This window comes from Atta cephalotes (genome assembly GCF_000143395.1).
Source record: "Atta cephalotes unplaced genomic scaffold scaffold00007, whole genome shotgun sequence".
NCBI lineage: Eukaryota > Metazoa > Arthropoda > Insecta > Hymenoptera > Formicidae > Atta > Atta cephalotes.
Window position 1 is genome coordinate 4,245,917 of NW_012130071.1, and position 21,246 is coordinate 4,267,162.

Consider the following 21,246-nt stretch of genomic DNA (forward strand, 5'->3'; position numbering starts at 1 on the left):
GTGTGTGTGTGTGTGTGTGTGTGTGTGTGTGTGTGTGTGTGTGTGTGTCACAATATGGAGAAATTGTACTATAAGTTATGATAATCTGAACTTAATATAATAAAATATTAAGAATGATAAATAGAACTTATAACCATTTTTATGTAATAAATGCAATCGTCATTATAATGAATATATCTATTTTCTTAACATTCGCTAACTATTTACATGGTAAGAATAATTAAGAGATATGGTAAGGAAAAACTCAATAATGTTATAACTTAATAAATGTTATAGTTAATTATCACATTTTAATGATGAAGCAATTATAATGTGTATGGTTAAAACAATTATAAATTTATAGTTGACCCAAAAAACTATAAAGTATTACTATAGGGTACTATAATTAAATTATAGTACCTGCAACCATTTTTTTCTTTCAGTAGTGGAAGAAAGCTATATCTTTACATCCTTTATCTTTAGAAGAAAAAGATTCTTACATAACAAATTTTGACAAACTTGGAATCAATTTTTTTTTAACATTAATTAAATTTCGCATTATTATAGATTTCGAATTATTATTGATTTCGAATTAGTCTAATATAATGTTTCTTTACTGACATTTTGATTGAGTTAAAAGCAAAATTTCGAGCAATTTCGTTACGAGAAATCTAATTGATGTTGTTTTCTACCACGATATGGAAACACGAATTCAAAAGTCATTTTGTTAGAAAAATATTGATAGAATATGATGGATAATGATAAATATGAAATACAAAAGTCATTAGTTCGTATTCTCTGATTGCAGCTATCGAAATTCTCGAATTTATTATAGCTCAAATTGCAATATCAATATTGTAATGATTCTGTGCATTCAATTGAGAAATAAGTTGTTTCTAACTTTCGATTATTTAGAAATTCCAGAGAGTTGTTCGGCTTCTGATAAGGTCTTTAGACGTTGGTAACAAATGAGACTAAATGTAGGTCAGGACATCGGGCTAAGTTCTTCATTTTTTAGTGCAGTTGGGAGGCGCTTAACGTCATGAATCTCCCTGGTGTCGGACAAACAGGGACAGACGCGCGATTCTTCGCAATTAAACAAACCGAAATGAATATGAAAAAGGTGTTAACTGGAGCAAAGAAAAGTTTTCACGAAATGACCACGTTGGCATGCCGGCCTCGATTCCAGAAATTATCCTACTCTTCATAGACACTCGAAATTAACTTCTAGTTGAATAAATTATCTTGATCCTTCTTCATAATTAACAATTCCACGAAAGATTGGATCACAGCATTATAATTTGAAGACGAACTCGTAATTCTCATTAATATTTCAAATAATATTCAAGAAAAGATTAAATGGATTTTTTCAGTGCATGTTTTCGAAAAATATTTTGCACAGCTTCAAAAAAATAACGATTTATAATTATATTAAAATTAATTATCGTTTTATATAAAACAATTTCGTATTTTATCGTATTCTTTATCATTCATACATATCATTTCAAATTATTTATAAAATAAATAACGATTATAAAATTTATAAAATAAATAACGATAAATTTAATACAAGAAAAACAGAAAACATGCAAATACAACTTTTTAATAACTACAAAACTTTATCAATATAATTTTCTTGATCGATCTTCTTTTCAAAGTATCGCACGGAAATTAATTTCGCAATGAATATTTTGCGAAGGAAAATTGATTTTTCGGAATATATTTTCCCAACATTCATCGCTGGAAAGCATTACTTTTCTAGCAAACATAAACTTCATCTCGTACTAGTTAACATATGTGCAATGAAAATCGTGGTGGTTGATCCTCTGGTGTGTTGCTTTAAGGAAAATAACATATTCCCTACAGGAGAAAATCGCACACTTAGATGCACGCATAAATAAGTGAAAACATGAAACTAGGTCGTACACTGAGAAAAATTTTTGGCTGAAAATGAACGAACCAGAAGATTCGAAATCATATCAATTCCACTTTTCTCAACTAGAATATAGTAGATTCAACCAGAAAATCTTAATTCATCCATTTTCAATCAGAATTCCAATTAATACAATCAGTCTTTTTTCAGTAATTATATTAATATGTTTCGATATATTCTATTTTTTTTATTTATTCTATTTATTCTATTTTTTTATATATTATTGATGTACTTTATATTTTTAATTTAGAACCGATTTATGATTACTGAAACTGATACACATAAATAAACAATAACAAACTAGATCATACTGTTTAATAATATTGTAAATAATATAAAAGATTGTGTTAATATCAATGTTCTAATATGTTCTAATGTTAATTTAATCTTCTTAATTTTAATTTTAAAAATATTATAAACATGTCCGAATAAGTCCTAAAAATGCTCGCTGTTAACATAAATTCAAACATATATCTTGATCAAAATTTATAAAACAAGCAACAGAATATAAAATTTTGTTAAGATCATAATTGTTTATTTTATACGTTATTCATTCAAAATTTCAAACATTAATTTCCCTCCAAAAATATTTCATTGTTCACAAAATTATTGAAGCATGAAACCCTATCAATGTCGAACACTGTTTGGAATGATAGTCAATACCACCCCTTCCCCTCAACAGAGTGCTGTAATTGGTTTGTCACAGCTTAACTAACTACCGGATAAAGTCACCAGTAACTCTAGCATTTAAGCGAGCTTACCACTACGAGGCGAAGCGAGATGTTTACTGCTAATTGCGTGGCTTCGGACTTTCGATTTACTTGGATTTATGCCGTGAACGTGGAGAAGGAAAGGCATCAAAAAATTTCTTCCCAATTGGTTTGTTTATTTTTTAGAAAGAGAAACTGTTCGAAAAACGAGAATGACGTTTTTTTCAATCTGCCATTGGAGATCTTTGGTAAATATACAATCGTTTTCCCTTTAAAAAAAAACTTGTTTCTTGTACCGCGTTTTCTTGTATTTGCTTAATTTCCAAAATTGTACATCTCACATTAAAATTCTAATAAAATAAAATCAATTTTCAATTAGATGTATTAATATTTTAGATTTCGATCCATATACGTTGCTTTTAAAATAGCTTACGAAGTTTTGAAGATACCGGCGAATATTTTCTGCAAATTAACTAAAATTCTTTATTCTGCCTTACGAGTCTTAACGCTCTCTCTCAGTTTAAATAAAGAAAGAAATATTAGCTAGCAGTAACAGACGAGGGAACAACGAATAGAATATACGATAACGCTGTAATATAAATAGTTGGCATCGTGCCAGATGAGTTAATTGCTAGATCAGCAGTACTTCCGTTTGTTCACCGCGAACTCTTGGCCGGCTAGCTAAATTTTTCTTGGCAGAAAACACGCGTTTAAATTCGCAGAGTATTTCTGTTTAATGTACCTGGTGCGCGCGCGTTCAGATCTCATTTGCGCGATTAAATCTCGCGCATGCAATGAGAAACGCGAAAAGTTCTTTTTTAAGAAGGACAATGTACGCGAGGTACACGAGAAATCAGCAACGAAAGAAACGGAAAACAATTCATCGCGACTGCATTCGTCGACATGTCGCACGAATCACGTGAGTTTTTTTTTTCACGTCAGGGAGATCGAATTCCATCGAATGTCGAAAGGTTTCAGAGAATTACGTAAATTCACGTGATGAAAAGCAGGTCAACACGGTTCAAGAAATCAGGATTAAAGTTCTCGCTGTACAGAATAGTTATACAGTAACAACGAATATACCTAAAAGCTTGAATAATAACGCGTGGTATATAAGTCGCAGTTTATGATAACATCTTATTGCGGAAATAATATTCGTGTTTATTTCATTCGTGACTTACATCTTGGGACTTTTACAGTTATATTTTTATATGTCTGCCAGGCTTGCTTTCACTTTTTATCGGCATACATTCTCTTTATGACGTATCGACCGCAGACGTTGCCGTCTCCCTCGACCCATCGTGACTCTCGCGATCCTGAGAGGACTCATCCGAGGGTCGACGGCGAAGCAATTGAGGATCCACGACAAGTCTGACATTGACGGTGCTCTTCCACCACCTGTACCACGGCGACACCTGGTCCTGAAGAAGGAGAGACAAATGTGAGCGAGTGAAGAGAATCGCCGGGGTCACGGCTGCTCCTTTTCTCCGCTGATTTAAATTATCCCGGCAGTTTCGGTTGTCAGGGGCAAAGGGCAGTTCACTCAATAAATCAGGCTCGAGTGACGTGCCTCGAGTGCCCTCCGATGTGAAAAAGAGGCACGGCAAAAGAGAGTGAGGTACAATCGAAACGGGAGAGACGCGATTCGGAAAGTGGTGCGTATTCACGATTATTCTTAATTAAACACGACGTCCGACGATTTCGATTCAACTGCAGCGATTTACAGCGCGACGCGACTGACGGTTTTATTTAAAACCTCACTATCCTTCGGCGAGTGCACTCAAAGTACGCTTCGAAGTGATTACTGGAATCTTTTGTGGGGATTAACGAGAGCATTCGGTGACGCACGATTCGTTAGACCGCTTTCGGATAACCGAGCGAAATATCGCGCACCAAACAAATCATTTCGTTCGCCCATCCTCATTTAGTACAGTTTCTAGTTTCAATAATACAGCAGAGACGTTAAGCGGCATGAATAATTCTTCCCTGGATCGAAAGCGCACTTTGTTCCAAGCGGAATAATGTATTATAGATTCTAGTGGCTGATAAATCTTTCGATTTATCGACGACATTGATCTGTACCGTACCAAGAATATACGTATACTACGTGACTAGATTACTGCATATATTCTTTGCTATACTGACGTAAGATATAGTGATATATGTATATGCTAAATATGTTTCCATGAATAAATCATAAATAATAAATTATGTAACAGTAATAGAATTTTTAATTAAAATAATTCCTTTGTGATGCTATATAGAAAATCGTTATTAAATGAATTAAATTTTATTTAAGCTAAAAGTGTTTTTGGTGAATTGATTAAACTGAAAACGAGGCCGAAATGTGAATTATATTAATAAATAAGTTAATAAGTAACTGTTTCTTAATTTCTGTTTTGGTTTTTTTTTCTACAAGAATCATTGATTTAAACATTTAATTTAAATTTTTTTAATATAATTGTTAAATTTTTAATTTTTATGTTAATTAATTAGAATTTTCACTAGATATACCGGAATATTGATATGATAATCTCATTCAATTTCCCATATTTGCATACGAAAACTTAACGATCTCCATATTCATGTTTGAGATGATGCCAATAATAATTAATTTAGTAACAGCTTTGGGGCAACATAATCAAACGCAACATTTGCTGATAAGCTTTATGGTAATTAACTATATACAGAAAATTAACGAGCATTAGCAACCATTTTAGAATGTATAAACAATCGTAAATACTCGCCATAACAGTTATAAATGGAATTCTAGTTTCACATCCGACGCTACAAAGATTATAATCTTTATCAAGAAAGGTAATTTAAACAAAAATTAACCATTAAGTAAATCATATGATAAACCAATAAAAAAAATAAATACTTTAAAAACTTTAAAAAATCTACAGTCTAAGTCAAATCATGATTTTTCAATTATCCAAAGAAACACCTTAACAAAAATTTTCATTATAAATTGCGCCTTTAAAATGTTATAAATTAAATCGTAGAATTGTAAAGATGAAAACGCGCGATATGATTTTTTTCTAGGGGACACGTGGTGGTATTTTTAGATGAAAAGATCTACTCTATTAGCCGTGTTTCCGCTCAGTGCACCCACCATACTCGTGTGTATTCTTTTCATATCAGAGCATCATGTGTCTTTCGCGCCCTTCCGGCACAAAATGCGTTCTGACACGTTTGTTCCGGGTCGCTCCCTCATATTATATCCGCGCATTCGAGCATCGGGATACCGCTCACCTGGTTCACCCTTACCCAGGCCGCCCCTTAATGCGTTTGCCTGGGGCAAATGTCGCTATCTGGCCCGGCGAGATCGCGGTACATAAACGTAAACCGCGGCAACAAAGTCGCGCTGGATGCGACATAAAGTCGATGACCCAGAGGATGCATACTGATGCAAGTTATCCCGACGTACGTTACTAGTCAAAATACCACGATTCTATATTCTCTATGTTACAATACGTATATATCTCAGCCAGATATGTATATTCTTTGAAAGATATTTTGCAGTAAATAACTCACGTCTTATACGCTAGGCATTCCTAGCTTACCATGTAACCTTTCAGTCGAACGTAATACGGTTTAAACTAAGAAAAATGGCTATTGTTTCGAACTCGAAGCGTCAATAGGTATTAAGTTATGGATATTATGATATATATTGATCTACGTGTCCAAAGTATGAAAACTTACACATCTCGATTTTTAAAAAGAATATTTGGTAAAAGCGTTGTTCACTTTGGAGTTAACAAAGACTTTATAATAAAATAATATATCTCGATATAATGAAAAAAAAATTCTATGTTATTTTAAAACACTTTGACTTCAAAAATCATGACTATATTTGTTATATTAATATTGTAAAATAAAAATTTACTAGATAGTAAAACATGACAAGTATTTCAAACAAATATAAATATTGCTTGAATAAACATAATTTTATTTTTACTATATTTATCATGTTGAAAAAGTTGTGCATGTTGTAATCGATTATATTAAAACGAATGAATTCATTTAATTCGTATTAATCGTGAGTGACACAGTTTATATTCATTAAAATAAACATAGGCAATGCTTTAGCATGTTTATTTTTTTACTAAACTTCATTTTCTGATACCTAATTGTAAAGACACATCGGTTCTCTGAGGAAATGTACGATGCGTTAAATACATTTCAATTCAAATATTAATTTCATTTCGCGAATATACAATATCCTACAATATCGGTAATATTGATTCGATTTGTTTCATGTATGCTCATCGTTGTGTATTACGTAAACCGATAATTCCGTACGTTTAGCTTTTGATGAACTAATCCATGTAAATTTAATAAGATATTCATGCGAATATAATTGAAACATTTACAATGCATTCAGCTAAAAAATATCAATATGGGACATAATACTATATTCATATTTTCATAATATTGCATAATTAATTAATTAAATACTTAATGAATTATTTTGGTATTATGTAAGTTATTTAATGCATCTTTTAAGCCAATTAATGCATTTAGTTTGATCGCACATATAATATCCTATTTCTATTGAATATTAAACAATGGAAGAGTTAGATATAAAATGAAAATATTTGTCCCGATTGTAATTTAATTCAAAGAAAAATCAATAACATTAAGCCCCATTTTCTATCACAATAATTCTCATTAAATGCAATCTTCTTAGTGTTAAACAATATTGAATCGATAACTTAAAAGAATAAATCAGGAGCATAATTACTCTGCAGAGCAGGTAAACTGTGGTGACATAGCCTAATATCACGATGGTCAAGAAGAACCATATCGCCCCTCGCGTCCAGGGTTTGGAAATTCCAATCTTGTTTCCCTCAATGATAAAGTACCGCATACCTGCAAAGTGAATAGCAAATATAATAATAATTCAGTTTGATAGTTTTACAAAAGTATACGCTTATCGGAACTGACTTCGTCAACATATAATTCGAATTCTCTTTCACATATTATTTTATACCATATTATTTTATAACAACGTGATTTTCCTTATAATTATTCTTCTAAAAGAAGCTTGAAATGCAGGAAATATATATCAAATATATACAAATATTTATATTATACAATTTTTATATAATTTCGAGTAATGATTAAATATTAAAAATATACTATAAGTAATATTTGAAAGCACGGAAATATTTTCAGCATCAAGTTTAATATTTTAATATTAATTTTATTTATTAAATGATATAAATATATAAATATAAAATAAATAATATTTTAACATTAAACAATATAAATTTTGGCGTTATATCAAATAATAATACATATGACTTTTTCTGAATACGTTTTGTAAAAAAAAGGATTTATTAAATTACGAAAAAATAATCATATTTTATAAAATTTTTCAATTTATCAAATTACTCACCTAAAAAGCACACCGCGGCTAATCCCACCGTAACAATGGTGAGTAATGTTAAGATGAGCAGGTCTGATTCTATGTTTCTACGATTTCGCGGATGGCTAATCCATATTCTCAGAGACTCTGGCCTGCAGGTATCCATAAAAATGATAACTACGCGCAGCTGTGTACGGCTATTAAGATAAAAGCTCAAAAAATTCATCCTCGGAAGATCATGCGCTCATACACAAAACAAAATGTTTATCGATAAACACAATGTGATGTTAGAATTGTAAAATATAATTTGATTTAACATTTAAATAAATATAAAAAATGCACTGCTTCAAATTACGGATAAAAATACGGATAAAAATAAACATAGCAATAAGATATATTATATACACACGAGTAAAACTAATATTATTTGAAGTAATATAAACTTTCTTATGAAAAAAAAAACAAATTAATTTATTATTTTACAATTCCAACAATCGAATTGCAAATTTAAAATGACGCAGCACATGTTATTTTGACGCATAAATCAGAATACAGAACGTCGCAGTTTACTCGATACATCATTTTTGATGTTCGAGTAAACTCCAAACTGCAACCTGATCGACTCAGTGAGAAAACAAATTGCACAGAAGAAAAAAGAAAGAAATATGACTGAGATCAATTCATTGTGAAAAAAGAGAATAATGAGTAACGGAAAACGAAATAAGGAAACATGCCGGTGTGCGAGAGATCGAAGTGCATTTCGGATGCTTGAATTACATCCAGCTTGAAAGTGTACCCTCTCCGTGCTAACCCGGTAAATGTAATGCTCACCATCGATAACGAGGCGTCTCCACGGCATTGAAGTAGTACCGGCACAATTCGCAGTACGTTCGGCACGACTGATTCAGCCATCGTTCCAGGCAGGACAAGTGCACGTAAGCCAACGTGCCCTTGCACCTAGAAAAGATACGCTGTATATCCTATTGCAATATTGTAATGTGTGGTACTATTCTAACACGAGAATATAATACGTAATTTTATTAAAGAATAATGGCAAAGAAATAATTATGTAACGACAATTACGTACTTTTTCGTAAAAAAATGGAATTTTACTGAAAAAATTTATTAAATATTTATTTCATTGAATAGTATTGAGTAAATATTTATTTACAGTAAATAAATATTTAATCAATAAAAATTATAATTAAATTAAATTAATGGTCTTAAAATAAAAATTTAGTATTTATTTATTTATTTATTTTTAGTGTATTTATGTCGCAGAAATGAATTTAGTCTAGACAACAATCCGAGATGGAATTGTAAAGATCTAGAAACTAAGTGACTTCGTTGATGCTTTCGCTGAGCAGTTCGAGCACTCGAATATATTCTCTCAGCTCTTTCCAAGCAAACGTAAAAGACATATAACTCAAAACTGACGTTAGACTCAACCTTTAAAATCTATATTTAGAAAAGAAAATCACTAGTTTCTAGTTGTTACAGAATCTACATTTAAATTTCAATATAAGCTTTATAAAATAGTTCAAATATATAAAATTAATAATTTTCTAATAAAGATGCAATTGTTGAATTAGCAATTCATTAATATGTTGTACCTAATATTGCATCCGTGTTATAATGTTCTTTCGTATGAATGTAAATATAAAATTATACAAGCACATTATAAATTGCATTTCGTAAATAACCGGAAGTATTAAATCTATTCATTCGTGTTCGCTCGAACGAACACGAATCATCGAAATTCATTCCGCCATCGAGAACGCAAGAAAAATAAGTTAGATCCGATTCTCCTCATTAATCTCTGCCGTTCCGGATCGAACGCCTACGACTTCAAAGTAACATTTGGATTAGAAAGAATATCCGTAAGTTCGAGAATTATGAAGGTAAATACTCGCGCGCGGGAAATTTGCAGCGGATCGCTCTCATTTTGCACGTTTCTACTGCGTTTTCACGTAGTTCTTCAAGCACGAATTGTCCTTAATCGCTGGGACACGTTTCTCGAACTATTCACTCATTTATGCCTTTCTACCGTCTACGGCACTGAGCCATAAATGAGGAAGGAAAAGGGCAAAAGAGAAGCAAAAGAGAAGTTCCTCTCTTATAAAATCTCATCCCTTCTTAGCACGATTCCCCATCTCGCAGCCAACGCGTGAATTATGCGACTACGTGAGGTCGATTTCGATGCCAAGCCGGAATATACTTCATTCGACGATAGAGTCACGACATTTCGCTTTGTCAGCCGTGTTAAACGACCGCTGTTCGCCGAGTAATCTCGTTATTATAAACAGCACCGGCAACTATCATGACATTGCTCTTTGCTTCCTACGCATCCTACGTTTACGATGTATGCACTGTATGCAGCAGCGCGCAAATTAGTCCAAACAAGATACGGAAGTCAGTAAACCTGAACTGTACTACTACTGCACGATATAGTGATTCCAAAGACAAGTTTATGCGTTAAAGTCTCGTTAAGGTGATTAGACTCGCATATACGAGATCTCCATGTTAAATAAAGGAAATAACTATACGCGACTGAATATTTAACGTATGGTAATCTCTAATTATTTCATTTATTTGTCCGATATGGTTGTTACAAATTTATTCTAAAATTCTATAACGATTCCCTGATTTCCGAACAAAATTTCATCATTTTCTCTGATGCTTTCAATATTTTATTTTAAAAAATAAAATCGGAGTTAATGTAACAACATAAATATAGTAGAGAGCGCCTAGTATCGGTCAAAGTTAATTTCGAATAATATAATATTTTTGATTCATGAATTTAATTTATCTTAAATGCGGAAACATTCGGACATTTAAACACAATCAATCAGAAATACTAATAATCAATACAGAAATACTAATAAGCGATATTAATAAGAATATTATATTATTTAAAACATACACACACATCCACACGCGCGCGCGCGCGCGCGCACATACACACACACACACACACACACACACACACACACACACTAACTTTGACCGATCTAGACGCTCTCTACTATATTTATTTTAAATTTTTTATATTTTTTCGTCCTGAAAACCATCAAATATTATGATAATTAAAATTTTAAAAACATTAGATTTTTTATCACTTGTTGGCACTCAGATGCAAATTTGCACCAGCACTTTTTTATGATTGTAGAAATAGTCTTAAAATTAATTCTATGTACTGTCACCTGGCTGTAAAAAAAGTTAAGAATCACCACTGTACTTTCCGTGCATAAAAGTCTTTAATATCTTTCGACACTTTGAACAGTCCACGAAACGAAACAAAATTACTCCGCTGTCAACACCGAATAAAAGAATGTTCTTTTATTATATGACCAAACACCAAACATTAATTTTAATATATGTAAAATGAATTGTTTAATTATATATAATATTTAATATACTAATTACATTCTTAGCAACTCTAATCTTTGTGTTTGATGTCAAATATTTAGTTGAGAGAGTAATTTAACACAGCAATGTTATAAATTATTACAAATATTGTAATGACACTGCTTGCACTTATTATAATTATTACGTTGATAATATTCCAAAACTACGTAGGTATGATGTAGGCATATTAAATCTTTTTAAATCAAAGAATTTCAATTTTTCAGAGAATTTTGTAAAATTCTCTGATTTTTCCATTATTTCATTGACATTTTCAATTTTCCTTATATTTTCCTTATTTCCTGATTTATAATTTTGTGTCAATCCTGATTAGCTTCAATTGCAGATAAACAAAAATATTAAATGTCTAATAAATCTTATTGATGAATATCAAATTAATCTATTGTTAAGAAATTAAAGCATCTTGTATAGATTTAAAGTAACAAAAAATTTCTCAACGGACAAAAATATGCGATGCAGCGCATAACATGAATGAAACAATTCTTTTTTACACGATTTGCCCTGTGGCTCATCGATGTTATAAACTTTTCCCTTTGACAACATGATGTACATGGACGATGATTAGTCCGCGTATATCCGGCGAAACAGTTATCGTCCAATGAAATTTATGCAGCTCTTCTTTCGCAGCGCGATTCGCGGCGGAGTATAGCTGCTGCGTTATGACATCAGTTTTGCGATTGTTCCGGCGAACAATGCACGGTATGCAGCAGAATTCGAAATACTCCGTCAGCGTCGAGTGCGATATAAGGAGCGATATTAAACGAGAAATAATTCGCGAGCGACCGCTAGGAAAGTTGCCGGCATCGTTCCGAAAAATTTCAACTTCCGATAACGAAACATTTTAAACAATCCACCACCTATTCACCGCGAATCTATCGACGTTTTTTAACATACATTGTAATATTGTAAAGTAGCTTCATCTTTTAATTAATAATTGTGGATAGAAAGTTTTTCATATAGCAGTCCCAGAAAACCAGATATTCATCATTTAATCGATTAAATTAATCATCTACCATTTTTTCCATATATACTAAATGTCTAATTTATGTTGTTATCTAAATTACTCATTTGATGTTGGCCCTTAACCTTTGAAAAAATTGACTTTCTCATTCGAGTTTGGTCATTGTTTACACATATATGAATATTTCGAATTTCCGTTTGCACATTTCTGATAAAAAAGTTATTAAAAAGGTAATTAAAAAACAATTTTAGGAGGTGCTAATTTCATGTTAAGCCCCCAACCATAAGCAAGTTAGATTTAACTAATCTTAATCGAGTCTGTTTGCACACATTTAGTTAAACAGTTGTACAGTTTTCCAAAACAAGCCGATTATTTATTTGCACATATTTAGTTAAACAGTTATAAACAAATAAATGTTGGGAGGCTAATTTCACATTGCAAAGAGTACATTCTCGGTTCGAATTCTAAAGAAACGGGATTGAAATAACTCTAATTAATAGATTTTCATTTATATATCCGAAACAAATCAATTTTTCGTTTGCACACCTTTAGTTAAAAAGAGATTAACAGTTAGTTTCGAGGACAGTCGATAGATAGGTTCAATCAAATCGCAGTTACTATACTCAATATCATTTGATCCTATCTACCTGAATCGAATGTCCTCGGAACTTTAATTGTTAATAACTTTTTAACTAAACTGTGTGCAAACGAAATTCGACTTGAGTCTAAATGTGCAAACGAAAATCTATCGATTGGTGTTATTTCAAATTTGTTCTTTTTTATTCGAGGCGATCATGTATTTTTTGCAGCGTAAAGTTAACTCTCCAACATTTATTCGTTAATAACTTTTTAACTAAAGGTGTGCAAACGAAAAATCGATTTGTTTCGAAATATGTAAACGCAAATCTGTGAATTGAGAATATTTTATATATAATATATATTTTTAAAATAACAAAATTATGAAAAAATTATAGATTATTCTAAATCACGTTTAAAAATAATATAACAAATTTGGTGATGGTTTACTATCTGGATCATAAGTTGTTTTAATAAATAGTAATATTTTTTTAATCTTTAATAAAAATATTTAAAAATATATTATATATAAAATAAATGATAAAAATCTTAATTTATTAATATTATATATAAATATATTATGTATTCAAGATTATTTACGTAAAGTTACATTGCGATGCATGAACTAGTTGTCCAGTAAATAAACAAAATATTTATTTGTTCTATATCTTTATAACTAATCAATGAATCGCAATAAAACTTTGTATAAATTATTGCGAATATTTAAACTATTTACAAAAGAAAAATGTAAATTTTATAATTTTTAAAATTTTCATTTTTGACAATAAAATAATAACAAATAAAATAAATAAACAAAAATGTGTTATTAAATAAAAATATAAGCTTATTCACACAATTTTCATATGTATATAGTTCATTTGAAGTATAAACATCCAAATTTAATTTTCTTTGCACAGACTACATCTAATATATACATCCTTAAATCTAGTTTTTTCGAGGTTGAAAGGCTAGTGTAAAATTAAGCTCCCTAAAATTATTTTTTTAATACATTTTTTAGAAATGTTCAAACGATGAACAATCCATTGAGCTATTGAAAATTAATTTTTTCAATAGTTAGAGAACCAACTTCATAGATATCTAAATCACATAACAGATATTTTATTTCTTTACTATGTTAGTCAATCATCATACCATACTTTAGTCTTTAAACTAATTGGAACTCTATATTGAAACGAGCTTTCTCTATATCTATTAAATATATAAAACTCTGCGGCTCAAACAATGAAAAAGAAAACATACATATGCTTGTCTTTCTGACTCTCTAAACTCTTTGGACTGAAATCTCACTCTAAATTATAAAAATTAAGCCAGTAAAAAAGATGGCTTAATTTTCAATCTTTAAGAATGAGATTTCACTCTAAAAGTTTTAAAGAATACATTATGGTAGGACAACATTAGCCAATCGATAGTTGATTAAGAGAACAGTAAAATCTTTATCGAAGTGTCATTGTTTAAGAATTGAGGCCTCTCTATTCAATGGCTTATTGTAGTACTTAGTGTTTTAAACAAATCAATCAAACTATGATACTCCTCTATAATAAATCTCTGGTTTTCTAGAATAATAACACAAAACATAAACAAAATATGCAAATGGATGATAAGAAAAGACGAATGAGATTAATATCCATATAATAACAATTTTTAACTTAGCATCTATTTCCTTCAAAGACGAAGGGATAAGAAAACGGATTTATTTAGTTGAAGAAGAGAAAAGATAAAATCGAACATTTATACTCTCGAGGGCGAGGACATGCCTGCATTTGGCAGCAAAATCCACGAAACTACAGATGTTTCTACCACGAAGGGCAACCATTCCGCTTTCTACCATAAATAATCGGTCGCATTAAAATTCGTGATGATTCATGCGCTTAGTCGACCAGATTTTTCGTTGGCATCGCCGGGCATTTACCACCGCGCGTCTAATGTTGTCATGGTAACACGAAAAGAAATAGGTCATGAGATATAAGCATAGTACATAGTCGAGAATTCTCACGAGGTCCTCGTGAATTAAGCCCCTACAAGCAAAGAACCGCGACTCAGGTCGTTAAGTTGACGGGCAGTATGACCCTCCATAAAAACGATAAGGACATTAGCGAAATAAATGTTAAAAATAAAATAAGTGAAGGCTAATAAAAATAGTATACGCATACTTTAAAATCAAGTAATAATCTAATTGGATTATTCTCTTTCTTCTTTTTTTTTATAAAAAGCTGTAAAAGGAACTATCTGACTGAGAGAAAATAGAATTATGTGATTAGATTATGTGATTATTTAGATTAGTTAATACCGAAGACCTTTCATTAGAATCAATTCTTTTTACTTTTCAAAATTACCCAGGTCTGTGATATGTAAATTCAGACGTATGACAGACAGTAACAGAGTTTCAAAGTAATCAACGTAAGATATTCTGAATATCGTTGGGCTTAGTAAATTATAACGGTTAATCCCTCGTCATATTTCATGGTGATTGGATGACGCTAGATGATCATCGCTTAATCGAGCTTTAACGCTAATTAATTAGCACCTGTCTCCCATCTCATGCTTGCATGAAATTAGCATTTGTCGCTTCACGCGACATATATTGATAGATGATAAAGAATAGGCTATTGGGAATCGAAGCAATTGAATTTGAAAGCTTTTCTCAGTTTGCCTTGCAGTAATCTATATACTTTTGTTTTATAATTAAATCACTAATCGACTTGGCTAAACTTCCAGCTTGAAAATACGTAATAATAACTGGTAACAAAGCCTCTTACATTAAAGTTCATTTAAAATAAAAGCTATTGAAATTAGCTCAAAATGAAGACTTACTCAATTTATACTCTTTTAGGACTTTAATTCGTTAAGTAAATTCTAAACTAGCGAAATTATAATATATAACTAAGCTCTCGACACTGTTGATATTTCGACACCGAAACTGCCGCTCTAATTCTGACAATTATAACTATTTTAATTATTATAGTACCTTTAAGGGTCATTATAGAATACTGAATAAAATGGAAATTAACTACACATCGTTAAATTGAAGTTTGAACCTTACATTTTAGCGTTTTACGTTACATCGAATAATGTATACGATTATTATTATTGAATAATATAACATTTTATGTATGTGTGTATTTATCTTATATTTGTTACATACATATGTCAAATTTCAGCAAATTTTATATTTTTTATTTTATTTTTTTGCTACGTATATCGTTTAAACACATCAACAGAAATATCCGGAGCTGAATTCGCAAGATTTAAATATCGCGATGTTCCGCCATTTAATACGTAAGCACTTCCCGTTTCGGTGAGCACCACATTTTTCTCGAATCCTATTAAGTATGAAAGATGGGACGTTCGTAAGATGGCGGAATTCTGTCCTAAATCCCGGACATAGCTACGCGGATGATACACATCGTTTTGCCATGATGATAAAGTTTTCAAAATCGTAAATATTCAACTGTATCTTTTCTACATGTATATATTTACGAACGATCTTTTTCTTGAATTCGAAAATTTGAAATTATGCATTCGAAAATAAAATTAGAATTACTTGTATTTACGTATCGAATAAGCATTTAATGCCACAAGAAAAAATTAAGCGTATATTCAGTTATTTTTGTGTGAATCAATTTTGAACATTATAGCAATATTTTTTAATACAATAGTATTAATACAAAATTTTTTTAATACAATACATTCAATAATATTTTTATAATAAGTACATATAAAAATTTCAAAATATTTTAAACTATAATAAAACACATATGTATATTAAATCGACGTGCGAATATTTTTATGTACAGAATAACTAATCAAAACTATTTTGTCCTAAAACACGAGAAAAACGCTTTAATTGCCACCGAAAATAATAATAATTTTTGCCTCAACATTTGATTATGATAACCGTAAGATGGACATATCTTAATAGCCAAGAATCACAATAGCCAAGAATAACAATTAAAATATGCCAGTCTTACAGTTATCACTATCTATAGTTCTTATAACCAAAAGATATATCGATAGACGACTTTGATCGTCCAAATAATTGTAGCCGTTTTTTTTATAGAAATAATATTTGCAATATAAAATAATTGCAATTTTGTCCCTCTTTTAAGGATAATCTTGCTATAGAATTGATAGTATAATAGTGGAAACTCTCAGTAACGTTATTAAGCAATTTAATCAACTTAAGCTTATTCTGAAATCCGTCCAATTACGATTCTTAAATTGGCACTGTACCTTATCTCTAAATACATTTGTGAACCTCATTCATGTCGTAATATATATACATGGATTATAATAATCCTAAATATATGCGGCTTTAGGATTATTATACATGTATATCACTATCTATATTTTATATGCAAACAATAAACTTGCATGGCATTTTTGCTAATTTTAGAAGAGAATAATAAGATAAATTCCTTTTTTTGAATTATTTCAATCAATTATTTAAATTAAAAATACACTGTGGGAAAGAAAGTATCAAAACTCGATATTATCGAATTACTAATAACTTTTCATTTATAATCATCGCATTATCATTTAAAATCATCGCATTATGCATATAATACTTAACAGTACTGTCGCGGACAAAATTATTATGTTTTTTTATTTATTCATTATTCAATTATTGTATATTTGATTTTATTCTATTGTTTATTCATTCCATTAAAACATCTTAATAGCTTCCAAAATTGAGGCTTTGTCCATCTACAATACTGCAGTACTACGTCTGTTCAAGCTGTGATAGAACATGTATGCATTTACCTACAAGGGGAAATAAGCGCTTCCTTCGCCGTGTTTGTGTGACATATTCGGCAGACGCTGGACCCGACGGAGATCAGACTGCGGGTAAGCCGATGCTGTTGTCCAACGACCCCCGGAGACACTTGCTGCGTGTCGCGGCCATTTAAATTGCAGGCCGAGCCCTCGGGAGCCATGGCCGATGGCGGCATCGGCATGCTACGCTCGTGATCCAAGTTAACTGTGGAACCAGCCAAAGAGAAGGACACACCACGCGGTGCATATGCATGATCCACCACGTACTCGCGCTTATTTACACCCCATTCACCGCACCGGCTCTAAGCGTCTATTTTCTATACGAACCGATCGGAAATCTGATAATAGTTCGCGCCAGAGGTTGCCAACCCGTAAAGTCTCGTGAAACTTGAATCTAATTATTGTCTCCCACATTTTCAAATTTAGCGAAGCAAAAACAAGATTTTATTCAAACGTAAATTCTCACATACTTTTACGTTAATAAAACGATTTAAAAAGAGAGTTTATACTTAAAAAAAGATTCCCTTCTTGGCTGTAAATATGCTGAAGTGTATTATAATAAATTTTATACTTTAAAAAAGCAGATAAAAGAGTGCCTGTGAAAACGTAATTTAAATTTTTCCTTTTATAAACAATAAATCTCATCAGAGAAGCTCGATTGGTTTATTGAATAATAACTGTATTAAACAAAATGATAAACTATCGCCTGAAAATGACCCTTTCTAACTATATTAAAAATTTTTTTAACTTTTTCTGCTTTTCCTCTTGTTTTATTTTTTCTTATTTTTCAAAATTTAAAACAAAATTAATACTATTTTATACACATGGTTGATTTGAAGAGAAAATTGTACCATAACATAGTGCATATGCATGAGCGATCACAAGAGTTTCTGCATTCATTTATCCTCTATCTAAATCTAAATCGAATTTATTTGAAGTTTTAACGTGAAATCTGTTGGCAGCTTATTGAATAGTAAAGTTAGCATTGGTGAACATGTCGATGTTTTGACTTCAAAAGTTCAAACATTGCATTAATAAGATAATTGGATATTTTATTTAATGGAAACTTTATTTTCTCTATTATAAAACTCAATGATTTATTAAATGATCAAATGATACACAGCAGGATTCATTAATTATTTAAATTTTTACTAATTTTCATTACATCAAAAGTCGAATACACTTAAAAATTTTGTTTCACGTGTAATATATAATTTTCACACATTACAAATATTAATTAATTACAATTCTCACCATAATATTATCAAAGTCCGATTTTAGCAGATTAAAATTAAATAACGCATCAAAGGATTAATCTTACAAGTAAATTATATATCAATAACTTAACCCAATTCTCGTAATCGTATTTAAATTATCACGTTCATTATCCTTTATATATATTTTATATTATTATATATTTCATCCTTTATATATTTTATTTCTTATAATTAAAAGACTTCCACATGTTCGCCATTCGTCTTGAACTATCCAAAAATTAATTGAAACAAATCTTCAAATTCATACTAAGATTTGATTGGATTTTCGTTCGCGAGATACATTTCATTTCTGGAAGACTTCCGGAGATGTCGAATGAGTGAAAATTTATATCATGCCCGGGTGCTCTCTTCTCTAACGAGACGCAATCTCTCGAGCTCTTTGATTCGGGGAAATAGATGCTCTCAAGTTTTTCCGTGACAATGGGACCGAACTTTAAATGAAGTCCCACCGGCTGCGGCAATATTCCAGATGAAGAATGCAAACCGTAATAACGTTGCGACAGACAAAACCTACCTACTTGCGTTTCCGACATCGCGAAAGTTTCCGGTGCGATACATAACCAACAATTTCCCGTGAAACGAAGTTGTGCGTGTGGTGTTGAGTCCTCCAAAATATCCTTACGATCCCGTAATTTCCGTGAAGTTTATTTTTTATGTAACGCGACGCCACCAAATGCAAATGTGAAGCCGACCTGGTAGGTCGGCAGAGATAACTTTTAACCTATCCGAGAGTGCTGACACATGGAACGCGTAATGATAATTTAGCTCATTTTTCACCGTTATTTTTCTGTTTCCTCAGCGAATCGATCACGATAAATGAAAATAGTGCTAGATTGAAAGACTGTGACTTTTTATCTGTGATTGGAAAGACTGTCTATCTATAATTTAATTGAAAATCGCATTGCAATTTTTCTTAAAAGAAACTATGATAAAGAGAATTTTTTTGTATGTACTATTCATTTATATTCAATCATCTGTTATAAGCATAGATATTAAATAATTATATATGATATAAAAACATATTATGATTGCGTATATACTTAATAAGTACACGTTGAGATCTATAAATTCTCTACAGAGAGAATAATAATAAATCGATACCTTCGAATTTATTTTGTTTAATCATATATTTTATTTTAACAATTAACGTTGTAAAATCTTTTTAGGAAGTAATAATATTGGCTATGAAAATTTTAATGCATATTATTTTGGAAAAATGATATCATTGTTTTATAAAACGTCGAAGGATGCGGAAAAATTATTTCTTTTACAATTTTACAGTTTTTTCATATCGCGTTTTTACTATGAAAAAATTTTATATGATGTTTCTACTTTGAAAAAAAAATTATTTCATATCGTATTTCTACCATAAAAAAATAGATCTTTTATTGGTCTATTTTGATCCTAAACTATTTGATTAAAATTGAACATATTACCGGCGAATTCGTACGAGATTAAAACATGTAAGAACTCTGTGTATTAGAACATGATACTATTCAGGAGACCTGCGAATTAATCTACCGGGTCTCATTTTCCATGGATCCTGAAATTAATCCTTGTAAACCTCTAGAACACGATCGGCTATATTGATGCAAAATGCATCTATATGTATATATCGTAGAAGCGGTCGCATACCAAAAATAAAAAATAGCATTACAATGAAACATTAACTACGAAATGAAAGCAAACTCTACTCCGTTTGAAATCAAAGCTGGATTCTTGTTGTCGAACGAAAATGCATTTCAAACGCAAAATAAAAAATTTCTGTGCGCTGGTACGCACTTCAATTTCGCCTTTCGTACGTAAACACTCAGTCTGTACGGTCTGCTAGCGGCTTTTTATTGGATCTCGAAACGAGATTCCTTTGAAGGAAAAAATACAGTTTTGGAATAGATGTCGGAAGCACTGTAGTTAATCATTTTAAAAGCGTGTACAGTTATATAATTCAATAAAATTACATTTTTTTATGTACAAAATTGCTAATAAAAAATTATAAAACCAACCCTTTTAGAAATAAGGTTTTTAAGACGCTTATTTATATTCTAAGAGAGATATTATATATTAACTGAATGAAAAACGAGATTTATTAATGGTCATGTCAGATTTAAAAAATAAAAATACATTCTTACGAGATTGAATGGGCGAAATTCTAAGAATAATATATATATATATATATATATATATATATATATATATATAATATATATATTATAATA

The 21,246-nt window shown here is 30.8% G+C and overlaps 1 protein-coding gene across 1 annotated transcript in view; it reads right to left on the reverse strand.

The window, feature by feature from the left end:
• Positions 1-3,878: 3,878 nt before the first annotated feature.
• The window catches only part of LOC105626997, a 20,128-nt gene continuing 2,760 nt past the window's right edge, over positions 3,879-21,246 (reverse strand). The window contains exons 2-6 of the mRNA XM_012208279.1: positions 17,742-18,055; positions 8,828-8,953; positions 8,027-8,193; positions 7,370-7,497; positions 3,879-4,043 (exon numbers count right to left, since the gene is read on the reverse strand). Coding sequence (XP_012063669.1) covers positions 3,879-4,043; positions 7,370-7,497; positions 8,027-8,193; positions 8,828-8,953; positions 17,742-18,055 — 900 coding nt within the window. The remainder of the gene's footprint in view (positions 4,044-7,369; positions 7,498-8,026; positions 8,194-8,827; positions 8,954-17,741; positions 18,056-21,246) is intronic.